A 15,481-nucleotide genomic window follows, 5' to 3' on the forward strand; every position below is an offset into this window, starting at 1 on the left:
AACAATTTTGACGTATCCATTCAAGGTTCAAGCTTGTCCACCATGGGCCCAGACTCTGGCATGGGCATCGACTGGAACCAGGGGAATTTATGTTAATCTGGGAAAACAGTTGTACTAGTATTATACAACTGAGTGCTCTTATGTCGTATGAACTGAATTATAGTAGTCGATATTTTCGAAAAACATAAATGAACCATTATTAAATTATTTGTTTTGGGGGATGCTTGGCTGTAGTTCGCCTGGGACACAATTGTTAGTATGTACACTAAATACACAGATAGCTTTGATAAAGGTATATCTGAAAGGAAAAAACAACAACATGATTCTTGATTCAGTGTTTCGCAAAAGACACACGTGTAGACCTATCTTTTATTGCATCCACCCTGCTTGTACCCTCGCACTATGTGTCCGTTTTCAAAACCTGACTTTGTGGTTTTCTTTGCCGCCAGACAGATTACTATTTTATATATAATTTAGTAGAGAGAGAGAGAGAGAGAGAGAGAGAGAGAGAGAGAGAGAGAGAGAGAGAGAGAGAGAGAGACAGAGACAGACAGACAGACAGACAGACACAGAGATTTGTGTCAGAATGAAAGTGCCAGCGATAAAATGATTGAATACGAATATAAAGCAAAAAGGATCATACCCGATATGATTGCGAAATAAACGAGTGAAGATAATACCCGGGACTTTTTTCCTGTTACTCACGTAGACATATATATATATATATTTTTTTTTTTTATTATTTTTTTTTTTTCACGTAGACATATTCATAATAACCGGGGTATCGTTATTCAATAAACAGTTTGTGGCCTGAACACGATCATGTGTGGTTCTCCGCGCGAACATGGTTTTATTCTTGTGACGATATTTTTATGTCAGCTGATAGCATACACGCCTGGTAAGTATAGAAACAAACTGTACCTAATAATGAACTAGAATCTGTTTTAGTTTCGTTCTTGATCTTTTCTGTATATTTTTAATTCACACCTGTCTTTTCATTCGTTTGTCTAATGATATTTTTTTCTGTCTTGTCCTCTATTTCTTGTTCTCGTTCTTTACTGTTTTTTCGCGATTTCTTTCTTTCTCACAATCTGTCTTTGACTTTCGTTTTTACCGGCCTCGGTGGCGTCGTGGCAGGCCATCGGTCTACAGGCTGGTAGGTACTGGGTTCGGATCCCAGTCGAGGCATGGGATTTTTAATCCAGATACCGACTCCAAACCCCGAGTGAGTGCTCCGCAAGGCTCAATGGGTAGGTGTAAAACCACTTGCACCGACCAGTGATCCATAACTGGTTCAACAAAGGCCATGGTTTGTGCTATCCTGCCTGTGGGAAGCGCAAATAAAAGATCCCTTGCTGCCTGTCGTAAAGAAGAGTAGCCTATGTGGCGACAGCGGGTTTCCTCTAAAAACAGTGTCAGAATGACCATATGTTTGACGTCCAATAGCCGATGATAAGATTAAAAATCAATGTGCTCTAGTGGCGTCGTTAAATAAAACAAACTTTACTTTGACTTTCGTTCTTTCTCACCATCTTTCTCTCTTTCTTATATCTTTCTTCTCTTTGATTTCCTTTCTGTCGCCCTCCTTCCCCTCTCTCATTTAATTACCGCATGTGAGTGTCTTCTTCTATCATTACAACTTAAGTCCTGCTGCATACACTCAGGCACCACAAACCCAGTTGCCCCGCATATCCACCTAAGGAAAACATCAACATAATACTGTACAGTTTAGATATCAATCTTGGCAAAAATGGCTTTAGGCGAAACATTTTCTTTTAGTATTTGTATTTGTGACAATATTAAGTGGTCTTTTCTATTTCTTTAGAACATATTACAATAAATTCAGACGAACTAAGTCACAATTTTAATGATGTTAAAATGCCCTCTTTAAACAACTTTAAAATGACGTGCTACCAGCAAAGCCCCAAATTCGTTCATATACCTGAACACATGTTTTAAAATGAAACTTTCCATACATGTTCAAATTTTGATATCCGGGAAGTCGGGAGTTGGAGAAATTACTGCCGAATTAGTTAACTCCGTCGTGATAGTTGGTTGTCTGTACCGAGCTTTAAGTGAATTTTAGTTGGACAGGACGTTCACATTACGTTTAAACCTGGCTTTTTAGGGTATGTAAAGCCTAGCTAAGATTGACCTTGCGAGTACAGAGAACAGTCGCCGACCGGACGCGAGCGATGCGAGCGATGCGAGCGATTATTTTAGAAATTATTTATTTCAATCGCAGTATCCTAACCGCACGCGTACGGCGCGACAGATAAATATGTCGCATCATACGCGTGCAGTTAGGATACGGCGATTGAAATTAATGATTTCTAAAATAATCGCTCGCATCATTCGCGTCCGGTTAGGAGAAATCACTGATTAACCGCACGCGTACGGCGCGACAGATTGATGTAGTCGAGCGCGCGACACAATACCAATATAGGAATTGTTTCTATTTTTCTCGCGCGACACAGCGACAAACATATATTAACCAATCGGACACATTTTACGTGGCGGTTTCAACTGTCAATAACAATTTCAAAATGGAGTCTGTCGTTATGGTCTACCTGTATTTTCCATTTAGAAATAAACTATTAATTTCTCAAGTATTTTGTTTTTAATTTTCTACCTATGACCAATAATGTATGTAGTCAAAACAATATATTGTTCTTTAGGTACTTTATAGACCTCTTATTAACCTGGAATAATAATAAAAAATAATTATTTAAAATATAAGTATTACCTTTAACATCTAACACAAAATATGTCTCCACTATTATTTATATGGGAGAAATATGTTATAAACAAAACTGATGGATACATATATTGTATGATAGTTGTAAACAAACATTAAAACAATTTCGTAAAGAAGTTAATATTTAAAAATATATTTATATAATTAATTTAATATCACATATCAATGCTTCTCGAAAAAGATAATGTTTACTAAATGAATTGCTGAATCTAGGTTGTTTCTATGTGGGTGGAGGTATGGTTGATGGTAGTATAATGTATATGCTAAACAATTTAGTTATATGGATGGTTTATGTATGTGGAGGATTACCCCCACCCCCTCCAAATGTATGATAGTTAATGGCTTGGAAAGGTATGCATTAAAAATTAATAAAGTTAATATACTAAAAGGCAAAAGTTATTGTGACTCACAAAAGACAAAGATAATTGATGACACGTTTTTACAGCCGTGTATGAAACGTTATAACATGGAAAGAGAAATGTCCGAAGGTATGGAAACAAACGAGCAATGGTCCATGAAAAGGGCGCACCTGCCATATGCAAATGAGCCACAGTCAGTAACGAGTGTGTCCACCTTGAGCATTGATACAGGCCTGGCACCGTCATGTCATTGAGGCCACTAAACGCTGGAGAAAGGGATGGTACGGGCTGTGATGGTTGCTGGCTGGAACCTGTTTCGCAGATACGTGGTTCGGATCCATGTGTCTTGGCGAGGGGTTTTCACGGGTGGTCGGCTGCTACGGGGACGGTCCCTGACCTGGTTGTTTTGTTGATATCGTTGCCATAAGTGCCATATGGTGTTTCTGTGGATGCTGAATTGACGTGCGACGTCACGCTGCGAGGTCCCAGATTCAAGCATCCCTATGACTCGCCATCTGTCATTTTCACTGAGGCGTGGCATGGCAAAAATTGCATCAAACAGTTCACTAATGGTGTTTTTTCTGACTTCTGGACTTCTGAAGGCTGCACAAAGTGGCAATGAATTGCTACCGAATGTCTGGCCTTTTATGGTGAACACTGGATAGTATTTCTCCCGAATATTCCATGTTTCTTGCACAAAGCATGCAATCGTTGTAACAACTGCTTGGTTGCATTTCTTTGAGCTGTTTCGTGCACATTTTCTCTGGTTTACATTCATAAATCCATTCACACATTTATTACTGCAAACAATCCATGTCACAATAACTTTTGCCTTTGAGTATATGTACCGATAAAATTTGACATTTTCAGTTTGATTCAGCATTTAAACTCGATGATCCTATTTATCAAAGGTGACCTGAGCAGGGCCGGATTTAGACCTTGGGGGGCACTTCAGGTTCGGGGGCCCCTCAACATAAAAATTAAATTACATGACAAAAAAAAAAAAAAAAACTAATTTTATAATGATTATATTTTTTTTATAAAGGAAGTCTGTGGATGTTGAATTGAAGGGGGGGGGGGGGTTGGGGGGGTTGGGGGTAGGGGGGTAATTGCCCACTTTGCCCTCTTATAAATCCGGCACTGGACCTGAGCGTATTTGCGATTTTCCGTGTGAAACTTGTACACGTCGCACGACCGTCATGCGATTTCCACCATTCGTGGCGTGTATGTAAAATCAATTCTGATCCTGACCGTCGGAGACTGATTTGTATAATCGCAAGGTCGACCTGAGCTAGGCCTTAGAAGCAAAATACGACACTCGTGTCCATGAGATACCAATTGTTTAAAAGCGTATGTAACTCGTTTTCAATTTTTATCCCATTCAAATATTGGCTTTCCCTCTCCAGCCAGTCAAAGGCCGTAATATGTGCTTAACTGTACAGGAAATTACATACTAGTGTAAACTGTTTTAAGATATCACCCTTTGTTAACAATTTGCTCTCCGGACACCTAGATTCGACTTAGTGTACAAAAATTATGATGATGTTCAAGTTCTCTTTTTTCTTTCAGCGGACATCGCATATGTCCATGTCTCCAAACAGAGTATCACAGAAAGCAGAGGCTGTCGTCTTCCAAGAAGAGTCGGTGTGTCCGTACGTCTGGACAACGAAACTGTGTCTCTCGAACTGACCCGAAACGATGACGTCGATTCCAATGCTCCACTGTTTGTGTTCAGAGAGGTCGGGACGGAGAAGAGGAAAACGGTTGTCAAGGAACTGCTGATTGATAACCAGGTCTGATAGTTTAACATTGTGAAATGGTTGTGAAATTACTCATTGAAAGCAAAATATTCAGAATGTCGACAATAATATTGAAATAAGTAAAATAAATTATATTGGTGTACCCTCTCTCGTGAAAATAATGTATTGGAAAAGTATATTTGATTGCAAAAACATATGTTACTATCAACCGTACCTATAGTGATGATGTTACTAGGAAAACAGTTAGATAAACAAGTACAAGTATATTATATGCTTAACGTAAATTAAAATGGAAGTACATGTATATTTATGTACTTCGTTAGACGATCATACTGGACTAACAATTTACTGTTATGTCGGTTTTATGAATCTATACATCGCGCACGAATACACATATATACACTAAAGCACACTGATTTTTTTAATCATCAGCTATTTGATGATAACCAACCGCGCATGAAGCGAGCGCTTTACCATTGGGCTACATCCCTTCCCCATATACACAAGTTACAAGTTTATTTATTGACTTAAGTTTTACAACACATCAGCATACATAATAAATACATGTCTATATACAATATGTACAGTATAATGGTGGGGAGTGATTTTCATATTATATGGTAAATGTCACAAATACAGTACAAATATAACTACAATATAAAACTAGATTAAATCAAATTATTTCTTAAATTATTTGCTCGAATTAAATATTTCCCAGGGTTATTGAGCTCTTTAATGTTTCCAGTAGTTAGTAGTTGGATTAGCTTAAACATTCTAGGTCGTCTGTCATAGTACCATTTAATAAATATTTGTCTCAGATCATTATATCGGTGACATTGCAGTATAAAATGGAATTCATCTTCGATTTCATTGGAATTACAAAGTGTGCATAGTCTGTGTTTTTTTCAACATTTTTATATATAGCAAATTCTATATTTAACTTATGAACACATATTCTAATCTTTGCTAATTCGTTTAAATAAAACATTGCTATAGGTTGTTTTCAAATAGGTTTGTAACTTAAATTCGTTTAATAAATATTGGTAAAGACTTCCTTTTGATGTTGTTTTTATTCGGTTATAGCATCCCTGCTGCGTGCATAAATACATCCCGTAATCTTTCTTATATTATGGTAAAAATATAATTATCTAACTTTTCTAAATTCCAAATATAACTTAAGCCAATCCTGCTGAGTTCCTGTCTGATATTCGTTAACCAGCTGTCTTCATATTGTTGCATTTCTACATAAAGAGCCCGAAAAATACATTTATTTGTATTACATAACTTAATCCAAAATTTAATTTTCTTTAAAATTTCCTCACTATTTACATCGGAGAGCGCCCTAGTTCACTATATATAAAATCGTTACACGTGCCTTTACGTACTCCTATTATTATTTTATATTTTTACAGAACTGTACATGTAATTTCTCTATATTCTTAACTTTAATAAATCCCCATTTCATATGTATCGAATATAGATAACATTGTTTTAATAATGTTATACTTTTCGACATTGTTCTGCGATGTTTTTCTGTAAGCGGTTAAACTTTTTTTTTATATAAATTGTTTTATTGTCCCAGAAGAATAGAGGGTTGGGGCCCTAAATCGCTACAATACACAACATATATATTAGTAACAACATATACAGGTAATTACATAGACATATCTGGTATGAAGAAATATTCTTTAAACTACTCTATGACACTGACATAAATTGAAAAGAAAGAAAGAGAGAGAAAAAAAAGAAGAAGAAAAAAAAGAAGAAAAGAAATAAGGAACAAAAGAAGGAACACAGTTACTTCGTGCATAATTGCGCATATATGACAGTATATTCATAGAGATTCCCACATACATAAATGCATACACATATATATTATACATGTACATATATTCACACATGTACCCACATGTACTAGAAGAGATTAAATTAAAAATGTTATATTAGTTCTGAAATGTAGTCTGAATTTTGTTTCGAAACAAGTTGTTCCCATGTCTATATTATCTTTAAGTCTGAATAAAAATAGTGTTTGCCACGTTGCCCATTCATTATTAAATACATCGTATTTACAAGTTTTGAAAACAATATACGTTTTTATTTCAAATTTCTGTTGCTGTATGCCATTCACAGCATTAATACTTAAATATTTCTTTTGCATTTTCATACTGTACATGTATATATAATATTTTATATTAATTATTAACCAGTTTATAAAATCGCATTTATTATTCTTTACCAAACCAAACATTATAATAATTTTATTAAAATGAATTATAGTTCCTGTTCGAGTAAATATCCAATCTGTTACTGCTTCCCATAAAGTGTGTACCTTATCGCAATTGAAAAATAAATGTATTGTTTCAGGAAAATTATTACAGAAGCTACATATATCAGAATCAGTGTAGTTAATCTTGTATAGAAAAGTATTAGTAGCTAATTTGTTTTGCGTTAATCTATACTGAAACCATCGAAGGCTAGAATCTTTCATACATCGAAATGGTAAAACATAATATTTTCCCCAATCAGTTTGTTCAAATAAGAAGCCTTCATTACTATATAAAAATGTTATGTGTGCTTTTGGCTTTACATACTGAAAGTTTAAAATATCATACATATCTCTGCACACGTTTTTACTTTTTAATAATAGTTGCAGTTTTAAAGGGTATATATGATTTTTCACTGTGTTAAAATGATCGTCTTTTAACTGATCTAATTTATATATAAATGATTTGACAGCATTTGTTAATGATGCATAGTTGATAAAATTTGTAGTTACATGGTATTTTTTCAACAAAATGGTCATATATTTTAAAAATTTCATTTTCGTCTACTAAATCGTTTATAAAAATAATGCTTTTACTAGAAATGGTTTATGATCTATTAATATTTTACTGTTAAGCCATATATTTTTTCCAAGTATGTTTTCTACATTATTCGGATTTTGTTTTTCTTGTATTTCTGCCCAACTTTCCAGAGTATCTTTCCAAAACATATTTTTTCATATGCAATATTTTACGAACAAAAACAATTATCCCCATATAAGATTAGATCCTTTGTGGATATATCTGTAACTGATTTAAATTGCATTATCCATTTTGAGTTTTCTGAAAACAATCTTCGAACCCATACACATTTTAAAGCTATAAGAAAATTATCTATATTTATTATTTTTATACCACCATTTTTGTAGTCTTGTGTTATTAAAGTTCATTTTATCTTTTCTGGTTTATTCTCCTAAATGAATTAAAAAAATAATGTATTCAGATGTTTTATTACGTTCTTGTTTGGGTTTGGTAATACCATTAAAATGTGTGTTAACTTCGGTATTACAAAGGCTTTTAGAACCGTGACTCGCCTAAAACAGTTAATTTGCTCACTGACCATATTTGTTTTTATTAACCTTTGCATTTCCAATAGTTTAGGGTCATAATTGAGTTCACCGATATGTTCTAAGATGACTGGGAATTTAATTCCAAGTAGTTGCCCCCAGTCTAGTTTCCATCTAGCATGGTGAAAAACGTTTTTAGAAAACGTTTTTTTACCTATCCAGCTAGCGCTTGATTTTGAATAATTTATTTGTAAGCCTGAAATATGAATAAAGTTATCTAGAACTCTTAGCGTACTATGAAGGGACTCTGGTGATCCACCAAGAATGAAACTGGTATCATCCGCATATTGGGATATTAAATAGTCTTCTCTATCTATAGTTATACCTTTAATTTATGTACAATTTCTAACAAGAATTGCTAGAATTTCAGCGCATATAATAAACATATATGGCGACAATAGGTCCCCTTGTCTTGATCCTCTTTCTAAATGAAATGGTTCCGACAAAAAACCATTTTGTATTACCCGAGATAAAGAATAATTATATAAAGTTTTGATCCAATCTTTAATAGAAGTTTTAAAGTTAAATATGTCTAGTGCTTTATTTATAAAAGACCATGATACTGAGTCGAATACTTCTTCAAAATCTACTAGTAACAGCAATCCCGGTATGTTATGTGTTTCAGTGTAATACATAATGTCGTATATTAGTCTTACATTTTTCCCAATATATCTTCCTTTAAGGAAGCCAGTTTGGTCTTTGTTTATAATTTTATCTAGTACTTGCTTTATTCTGTTAGCTATACACCCAGAAGCCATTTTATAAGTACAGTTTAACAAAGTTAAAGGTCTCCAGTTTTTAAGAAATTCCTTAGGTTTGTTTTCTTTAGGGGTGCAAGTATTTATGCCTAATTTTTGGACATGAGACATTTCTTTGACAGAATAGCTATAATCAATGGATCTAACTATAAAATATCCAATGTCAGTCAAAAAAATAAAATAAATGAAGAACTCTGCGGAAAAAAAACCCCAGACCCAGGACCTTTGTCATTTTCATTCCCTTTAAAAAGCTACTACTTGAGAATATTTTATTTCTCCTTCTAATTCGTCTGCTTCTTCATTACTTAATTTATTAAATTTATAATTACCAATTTTGTTCATTAGATTAGCATTATTTTGCCCAACAGGTGCAGAATAAAGCTTTTGGTAAAATGATTTGGTTTCTTTTAATATTTTTTGTTGGTCATCGATTACCTCTCCATTATCTAATTTTATAGTTCATATTAATTTACTAAATTATTTCTAGATTCTAAGTTACAAAAGAACTTTGATGGTTTTTCCCCTTCTTCTATCCATTTTGTCCTTGATCTGATATAGCTACCCTTCAGTTTTTCTTTTCTTAGTTTTGTTAGTTCATATTTTTCAATTGCTTCTACATCAATATTTTCACTTTCTTCTAATGTTTTAATTTCAGCACAAAGTAGTTTTTCTAATTCATTATTTTTTTTTATTTTTGAACGAGGAAAACGCTATTGTCTTGCAACTTATTTCTATCAGTAATGTTTAAAAAAAAACAGCTGGTCATTTATTATAAATTGTATTTGTTCTATTGGAATCGATTTTAAATTTAAATTATTATATACAGGTACAGCATATTGATGTTTAATATTTTCTATTAATTATTTTATTGTCTTAACATACTCTTTATGTGTTAGAAATGAATTGTTAAACTTCCACAGTCCATTATCCTTTTTATTTGATTAAATTTTAAAATTAAACTACTCCGGCGTGATCTGAACGATAACTATTCTCAATTATTACTTTCTTTACAGCAGGCATTAAATTATTTTCTATAAGAAAATAAATCTAGTCTAGCTTGTTTGAGCGATGTTTTTTTCCCCGCCATGTGTATCTCTAAAATGGGTCTTTTAAATCAAACCATTCCATATTTTCAATGATGTTTTGTTGAGCTTTTGGATAATATTTTGTATCTAAATGTTGATTTAATACTAAATTAAAATCACCACATATTATATATTTATCATTGTGTCACGGGGATTCTATAATACCCGTAACTGAATAAAACACGATTGTCCAAATATCTCTCCTAACTGTATATCTATTAGATCTCTCTGTAACAGGCAGTATTACCCGCTGTGGCTCGTCTCTAGGTATGATCAGAGATACGATCTTATATAAAGTATATGTAATATAGCACGTTTAGTTCACTAGAAAACACAACAAAACACAATACACTTGGGAATCTGTATTAACATACGCTGACAAATGTACTGCCGCAGTAGTTAATTAATAACAACAATAATAACAACCCAGAACTGATCACTTAATTAGTTAATCTCTAGGTGTCTAGTTTACACAATATGCTGATCACTTCACCGTGACACAACACCCACACGTGTGATAATTGAGAAACGCTTCCAGGGGAACTTAATTAATAAAGGAATTACAGCTCTATTCCTAACTGGTTAATTTTTAATTAACCCTAACTACTCATTCAGTAACCCTGTAACACAGAATTAATACTGGTACCTATCACAATAAAGACAATAACCTACAGTTTACCTAGGTCTTCTAGGATGACTGGCTAAGCTTTATATTACCAAATACTCGTATAATGTTAGAACAAAAAGTCTACGATTTACTTCGTCAGATGACCGAAGACACGGTCTAAAGAATATTGGTATAATACAGTATTAAAATATTTAAAGTCACATCAATCACATCAAGGTTATACAACAGAGCAGAAATAATATATTTACCAAAGTCCGGACGGACAACGTTCCCCCGGGATACCTTCCTATGGTTGTCCTAGATATCTCTAAACCTTAGCTATTTATTCAAAACTCTCAGAGACAGCGAATATCGCCTGGGGGTACAACGCGGTACCTCACCTATCATCTGATAGTCCACCTCTTCCAGAGTCGGTATATTTTTCTCTGATCGTCAGATTGGCTGTCGCCATCGTAGCCAAATCACGGTTGTAAAAACCGCACTCGCGGAGGTATTACGTAACTACTCGCCACATGGCCTCCGCACCTGGCTGGGTGTGTATTAGAAAGTATAGCTCGAGGACCGTCGCGCAGAAGTATTACGTAACAAGTTGCCCATCTGGGCTAAGTGCAATGAAACTGCACACGGCCCTCTAACACAATTAATATCGCCACAGGCGAAAACAAAATTAAGAGCATGTTCCGTCACACATTGTCAAAATCTGCAATATAGACTGAAATAAATCGGGATTGTCTGAATTCGGACCATATCAATTTACTAATGTTATTCTTTCTTCATCTATTGTAATATCTAAAATTAAGAAATTTCCAGAGCCATCTGATTTAGTTTTGTGTATGCTATATTCAAAGGTATTATTAAACAAAATAGCTATTCCTCTAGCGTTTGGTGAATATGAGTTGAAAAGGCATATGTATCCCCACTGGGTTCGGATATACGGCTATAATTCCTTCGAAAAATATGTATCTTGCAAACAATAAATATTAAAATTATTGCATTTTATATAATTTAATACGTCTTTTTTCCGGATCTCCTAGTCCCTGGCAGTTAAGTGTCATTATTTGAAAAAAGGCCATGGGGGATTTATGGCGATTAAACTTACCATTATAGAAAACCAATAAACCAAGATAATTAAACTCATTAACAACTTCTAATTGATTCCCGTTGTAAAACCACACTCATTATTTCGTATTTTCCCTCCGTTTCGAAATATAACAATCTTTGTTTTATCCGTATTATCCGTTAAATCCCACTTTAAGGTATAATGTAGTAGTGAAGTGAGCAATGTTTGTAGCCTTGTGGCATTACTGATAAAAGTACCATATCATCGGCATGCATTAATTAAAATATATTTAGCATCTGTATTTTAGTATATGGACAGTTATCGCACACACACACACACACACACACACACACACACACACACATGCATACCACACACACACACACACACACACACAGACAGACATACATGTATACATGTACATTCCCGTACGTACGTGCATGTATGCATACATCTGTCTGCCCGACCATCCATCCATCAAAGTCTGCATATGATTATATCTTATTTTGTCTACATGCCAAAAGTAAATGCATTAATTAACAATTAATTAATTAGTATTTTTGCCAACAAAAAGTTTAGTAAGAGTTGTGTTTTGCAGCGTGAAGCTCAGTTTCAAGACGAGTCGCGTGACGCGGCGATGACCGTGTCTTGTTTCGGTGAAGACAACAACAGACACCTTCAGTTGGTAAGGTCAAATTCAATAATTATGAGGGGTCGGGGTCGGGGTCATTAACAGCATTAAACTATTTTAATATTTGAAACATATCAAATTCGGAAATACACCAGTGCTACAAGGTAACAGTATTTATTTCAGTAATTAGATAATGTTCTCAAGTTAAAGCATATACGGGTTTAATTGATCAGTTTGGGTGCTTTTCTTTTTTTATCTACATTCGGCTGATTAAAAAACAATCCATTAGTTATCCTAACTGATGCATTAAATGCCATTTGGTAAAGTTATAGCATATAATGCAGAAGAGACAACAATTAACTTATTTCTAAGAATGTCAAACAAAATAAAATAAGATGGGTACGTTTATTGACTTTCACCACCATGCAACAGCAAACATCATCAGATATCTTCCAATGTGATAAGTAAAAATAAATACCCTGGTAACTTAATGGAATTTAAAAGTCGACAGCTCTGATTTCATAACATATGCATTTTGCGAAAAGTACAATTTCCCCCACATTACAGCATATTACTGTCTTATTTACCAGGTTGTACACACGTTGTCTTTATCCAATATGTCTTTATATGAAATGGGCATCCTGCCTGGTGAATTAAGTCAGGTTTCATACTGTTATATACGGATGGATTATCAAGTAAAGGATCTTCTCGGGAGTGGCTGCCGTCCTATAGACGAGGCACTAGATAGAGATTCATGGAATCAACCACTAGTTTGACAAATGCCCATTGTGCAGACTAAACGAATGAATGAATGTTTGACGCCACTCCAGCACGAACAATACATCGGTTATTGGGTGTCAAACTAAGGTACATGCATACATGAATAACCAGTTTGTAGAGATACGGTCTTGATCACGTATTACGTTTTTGTCGTTCAGATTCATTTTATATCTATACAGTAATTTTGATCTTCCACACCCATTACTATATGGATATTTGCCATCATCAGTGAAAACGTTATGCCAATATGTCAAATATTGATAAAATAACAATATATTCAAAACTGTAAATAAAACAAGAAGTTTGTTTGTTTAACGACACAACTGGAGCACATTGATTAATTAATCATTGGCTATTGGATGTCAAACATTTTATAAACTCGCTACATTTTCCCGTAGTTATAAGTAAAACAATACAACGCCAAAAGCTAAGTGAAATTTAATTTACGTTGTTTATTTGAAAAGGTGGTCAATATGTCCATCGTCTTATAAACTGCCGTTAAAAATATTTCCATGAGAAAATCGATTTTGTTTTCTTTCAACGTGATATTTGTCATTTAGTTCATTGTCATAAGGGGGTGGGGTGGGGGGTGGGTGGGGGGTGGGGGGGGATGGGGCACCGACATATATATATATTTATCCTATAACTTAACCATGATATCCATGTCATAAACCCATGTGATAATTTAATGTATTAACCCGGTTAATAATGTTATGCAAATTTGCAAGGTCTCTAGGTAATGCGTTGCTGTGGATGGGTCATTTGCTTACATGCCAGCAAGATCTGTATACCTGAGCGTAACGTTTTCAAATATTTAGTTAAAATGCGTGACGTCAAACTAATTTGTACTAATCGTGATAAAGGAAGGACATGTTTTATTTAACGACGCACCCAACACATTTTATTTACGGTTATATGGCGTCAGACATATAGTTAAGGACCACACAGATATTGAGTGAGGAAACCCGTTGTCGCCGCTTCATGGGCTACTCTTTTCGATTAGCAGCAAGGGATCTTTTATATGCACCATCCCACAGACAGGGTATTACATACCACGACCTTTGATATACTAGTCGTGGTGCACTGGCTGGAACGAGTAATCGTGATGACCTCATATTACCGATGGCGGCGACTTTAGTACTGCGATTTATTTTGAATTAAAATGTTATTTTAGAAGTGTTATATGATAAATAGAATTCGCTACCCGTGTTTTTTAATAATTAAAATATCAACCTCGTCTAGTTAATCGGTATTTGTCTCGGCAGAGCCTCGGTTGATATTTTTTATATTAAAAAATACTCGTGACGAATCCTCTATTCCTCTCTCTCTCTCTCTCTCTCTCTCTCTCTCTCTCTCTCTCTCTCTCTCTCTCTCTCTCTCTCTCTCTCTCTCTCTCTCTCTCTCTCTCTCTCTCGTATTGTTCCCAAGGTAACATGAACGATATGCCGATGTGCTAAAACAAATATTTCTTTTTGTTCTAGAGAGGGATTCTATCTTTACACGGCAAGGAGTTTAAACTAGAACCCAAATCACGTGACCGTAGAGGGACACCACGTGACCAAGAAGAATATATTCTAGAAGAAGAGCCAGTTGTTCCTATTGAGGATGATTACATAGAAGCCCGTATGTTATTTATTTTGTTGTGAGGTTTTTTTTTCCAAACGAAATCATACATTTTCTTTTCCGGAATATAAATTTTAAAAACAATATTTTGTCATCTTGTTATCGTTATTACAGATCGTCTTATAATAGCACTTTAAATGATGATTATTATTATTATTATTATTATTATTATTATTATTTTGTTTTTTTCATCTAATCACCGTCTATTTGGTTACAGTTCTTCTTATATCTTAAGCATATTAATGTTAGGTTTGTACTATCGATCTAAATATCATTGTGTAAAATTATATTTTAAAAAGCAAAGGCAACATTGACTTGTTGGTTTCTTCATTTGTGTGCATAACTTGTGTACAAATTAATAAACAATATATAATAATTTCCAAAACATCTATGTTTCAGGTCCATTGGAGGAAATTATTTCAAATACTGTTACGGAGTCTGACTATGAAGACATATTTCTACTAAATCCTTCCACACATGTACGACAGACACGAGAGACAACAGAGTACTATATCGATGTCCTAACTGTGGTTGACTACTCAATTTACCAAAGGTAAGTACATTGTTTATGTTTAATTATCTGCGAATGGTCTTTGTGTACTAAATGATGTCTGTACTGCACTGTGTTGTTCTGTTTGTATCGCATTATAC

General features: G+C 34.3%; 1 protein-coding gene across 1 annotated transcript in view; it reads left to right on the forward strand.

The window, feature by feature from the left end:
• Positions 1 to 548: 548 nt before the first annotated feature.
• The window catches only part of LOC121382281 (A disintegrin and metalloproteinase with thrombospondin motifs 6-like), a 56,382-nt gene continuing 41,449 nt past the window's right edge, over positions 549 to 15,481 (forward strand). Inside the window, exons 1-5 of the mRNA XM_041511851.1 lie at positions 549 to 898; positions 4,687 to 4,910; positions 12,395 to 12,481; positions 14,689 to 14,830; positions 15,230 to 15,383. Of these exons, the coding sequence (XP_041367785.1) occupies positions 823 to 898; positions 4,687 to 4,910; positions 12,395 to 12,481; positions 14,689 to 14,830; positions 15,230 to 15,383 (683 nt within the window). The 5' untranslated portion in view covers positions 549 to 822. The remainder of the gene's footprint in view (positions 899 to 4,686; positions 4,911 to 12,394; positions 12,482 to 14,688; positions 14,831 to 15,229; positions 15,384 to 15,481) is intronic.

The sequence above is a fragment of the Gigantopelta aegis genome, chromosome 9 (genome assembly GCF_016097555.1).
Source record: "Gigantopelta aegis isolate Gae_Host chromosome 9, Gae_host_genome, whole genome shotgun sequence".
NCBI lineage: Eukaryota > Metazoa > Mollusca > Gastropoda > Neomphalida > Peltospiridae > Gigantopelta > Gigantopelta aegis.